General features: G+C 37.4%; 1 protein-coding gene across 1 annotated transcript in view; it reads right to left on the bottom strand.

The window, feature by feature from the left end:
• CASK (calcium/calmodulin dependent serine protein kinase) overlaps positions 1-3,355 on the bottom strand; it is a gene marked incomplete at its 3' end in the record, with an annotated part of 276,912 nt that overhangs the window by 13,668 nt on the left and 259,889 nt on the right. The window contains exon 21 of the mRNA XM_077768526.1: positions 67-147. Within this exon, the coding sequence (XP_077624652.1) occupies positions 67-147 (81 nt within the window). The remainder of the gene's footprint in view (positions 1-66; positions 148-3,355) is intronic.

Here is a 3,355-nt window from a genome sequence, read left to right as displayed (position 1 = left end):
GTTAGTAACATTTGCAAAATGTGTTCAAGTTGAGACTAAGAAAGTTACTTGTACAGTCAAACTTACCTAATAAGACTAGTGTTTTCCTTTTGAATGCTGGCAGTTTTACTACTTCTTCATATGTAACGAGATCTAATTGATCGAACACTACAATGCAAAGATTTAGAAGAAAGGTAAATCTACAGGAGTATTTCATGTACATCAATTATGATTTTACCGGCAGAACTAAAGTTATAGTAAAACGGTGTCTTAAAAAAAATAGGAGTCCAACTTATGGTCTGAGCTTACAAGTAATTTTAGTCCTATAACCTTTTGGGAGAAAATTTCATTTTTAAGCCCATGAAAATGCACTTTAGAACCAGGGGCATCCAAAGATATGCTGAGCACATGCATAAAAGTCCAGTTCTAAGAGATACTGCATATCTTGTCATGCAGTATCCAACAAGTCATACAAATTCATTCAAAACCACATGCTGTTCATATTTTTGCAATTCTAAGAAATCAGCAATACTAAAAAGAAAGTCTGCAGACACTGACCAACATGAATATAGCATGAATGCAACTAAAGTTAACCAAGAAAGAGGCCACTAGATTGTTTCTGGGGATGGATGAGAGATGCATGGACAGCTGATCTTTAACTTCATGCTTCTTTCAACAGAGGTGCTGAAGGTAGCATGCTAAGATTCTTTCAAAGTCAAGTTCTGTAACGATGATTTCACAGGCTTTTGAGATGAGCATTTCCCCAGTTTTACTGTAACCCAGCTCTCCATTCAATGGAGAGAGTCTTGGGTATGTAAGTAGGGGAACACGCTTCCCTGGGCCCCAAACTTTGTCAGTCCACGAATGGTCGGTCAGGATGGACGGGACGGAAAGAATCATGAAGCAGAGTCTGAGCTTGGAAACCTTTGCAAAAGGGGAGGTCTCTAATCATTACAGACTGAGAAGAAACACTTATTTTTTGGAAACCTGCCTCTTAACAGAACTGTTACCAAAACTTTCCCGAGAGGATGACTATTCCTGTTGAAGTTCAAGGTAGTCCGATTCTCACACACATTTGAAAATCCTCACAAAAAAGCTAAAATCATGAGTCTCTGTTTCCTGTAATGCTTTTCTGCATGGTAATCCTGCAGTGTTGTCAGGCACACACTGAAATTTCTTTTTTAAAGAATACTGAATAAGTTCTAGATTTCAGAGGGGTTGAAATAAATTCAATAAAACTGATCCCATGGTATGATAAAGGGATCTGGGATACTTCAGTCAATCGCTAAGAGAAACTTCTGCTCCATGAAACAATACGGCCAAATACTTTTGGCTCTCAGCTCAGTCCTTAACATCTGTGATCTTCCCAGTAGCAAAGAACCTTAAAATGCAAAATAGGATACTCTGGAATGCAACAGATCAAACAAAGGAACAAAAGTATCATTCCCAAACTACTAAAAAAAAAGAAAAAAGATAAAAGAAAAAAAGAAATACAATGTGTTAAAATAAGGGTTAGTGCATGTTAATGGGTATCTGTGCATTTGTTTGCTTTTGATACCTTGATTCCATAAAGGTCAACTCAACGTCTTTAATTCTCTGACAATGGCTAAACACCAAGAAATGCTCCCTGTGTCTAGAATGGCAGCCTCCCCAGATGAAAACAAACACGAGGTTGTGTGCGTGCTGGAGCTGGTCAGTCATGCTGCAGTGGAGTGTCAGAGTTGCAAAAATAAGAGCAGGAGTGCTTACGGCATTGCTTTTTATACCCGCTGCCCTGGGAGTGAGGTTTCCATCGAGAAAAAGGATACTTAGGAAAGAGGTACATCACCAAGCGGAGAGATTTTAATACAGAAAAATAATCAAGCATCTCACGAAAGAGCAAGATGATGAAGGCACAGGCGTTCTGAATGGCATCTGCATCCCTTTCCTTTCACAGAGCCCTGACTGCAATCCTACCCACTTAAGACTGGTCATTTTTTTTTTTTTTTTTTTAACAAAACACGTAAGAATGAGTTAGATATGAACAATCGACAGCACAAACAAATGAACAGGCATGTTACACGTCAATATCTTAAGCATACGTGAGTAGCATGAAGAGGTTACTCTGGTCTAAATGAAATCACCACATGGTCATAGGATTGAGAAAGAATAAAAGAGGATATTTAAAAATAAGACATACAAAGAATATAAGAACACTTAGACTGAACTTTTTGAAAGTTTTATGTCATTTGTGGATTTAAAAAAAAAAGGACTTAATGAAAGGAAACCGTCAAAAACAAAGAGGCATAGTCACTCAACAGGTTACTTACATGCACAGAGGCCATTGGGAGTAAGACAGCATGAAAAATGTACAGGGGTCATTGAAATATGGCTTTTAATATATTAGTAAAATAAAAGTATAATATGCACAAAAGAAACTTTACCATGCAATATTCTAAACACGAGGCAAATAAATCACATTAAGAAACAAACTGATTTTAATAAAAATTCAACAATATCCTTATATAAAAGCCAGTGGGTTTTCTATACTAGCATATGCATGGAAATCTTGTCTAAGAATAGGTACAAGACATAGTCTTCGGGAAGTGTACGTGTGGAAGCCTTTTGCTCTTTTTGTACCTCCCTGTGCTGTTTGCAGTTTCTCATCACAGATGCCTGTTACTTTTATTAAAAAAAAAAAAAGTCAACAGGGCAGTGAGATGATGGGCCACTTTTTGTTGTCTTAAGAGTTCTCTGTATCAAAGAGAAAAAAGTCATAGTTTTTAAAAACTATTCAACTACTAATTTGTGGGCCGAGGCACAATTTAAACACACCAATGAATGGTATTATAGGAACCCTCTGGGTTCATGTGTACGTATGTAAATAGAGTATCTCAGGATATTGACATACCATTGCTTAGGGCTCTAATAGTTAAAAAAAAAAAAAACAAAAACCTTCATTAATAAAGNGACAATGCTTTTTGCATCAAATTTTTGTGGCTAAAAATCTTTTATGCATTGCAGAAAATGCTATTTGCTGTAAACACTACACACACCATAATCAAATCTATTCCCAAGGCTTCAGAAATACTGTCTGACATAGTTTGCTCCTATTATCCTGAGTTCCTGGTAAGCTACTCAATATTCACGCCCCTTTTATGTGTTTAGGTAAGTATTTTCTAGTTGAACCTTTTCCATAAATAAGCCTTTAGCATCGATTCCTGGTCTCATTTGGAAAAACTACAAGCATATTCATATACTGCAAAAACCTCCAATTAGAAAAGGCCTTGCAGGCTGGTAGCGCTGGGCCGGGCACCTAACGCGTTTGGGTGCGTGGGCCTGGGCCAGGCAAGAAAGGGACAGAGGGATGATGGGTCCTAGAGATTAATTCTAGTAT

The sequence above is a fragment of the Crocuta crocuta genome, unplaced genomic scaffold, assembly GCF_008692635.1.
Source record: "Crocuta crocuta isolate KB4526 unplaced genomic scaffold, BGI_CrCroc_1.0 scaffold467, whole genome shotgun sequence".
Lineage (NCBI taxonomy): Eukaryota > Metazoa > Chordata > Mammalia > Carnivora > Hyaenidae > Crocuta > Crocuta crocuta.
Note: the sequence above shows the minus strand (reverse complement) of the source record. Positions and strands in the feature narration are given on the sequence as shown.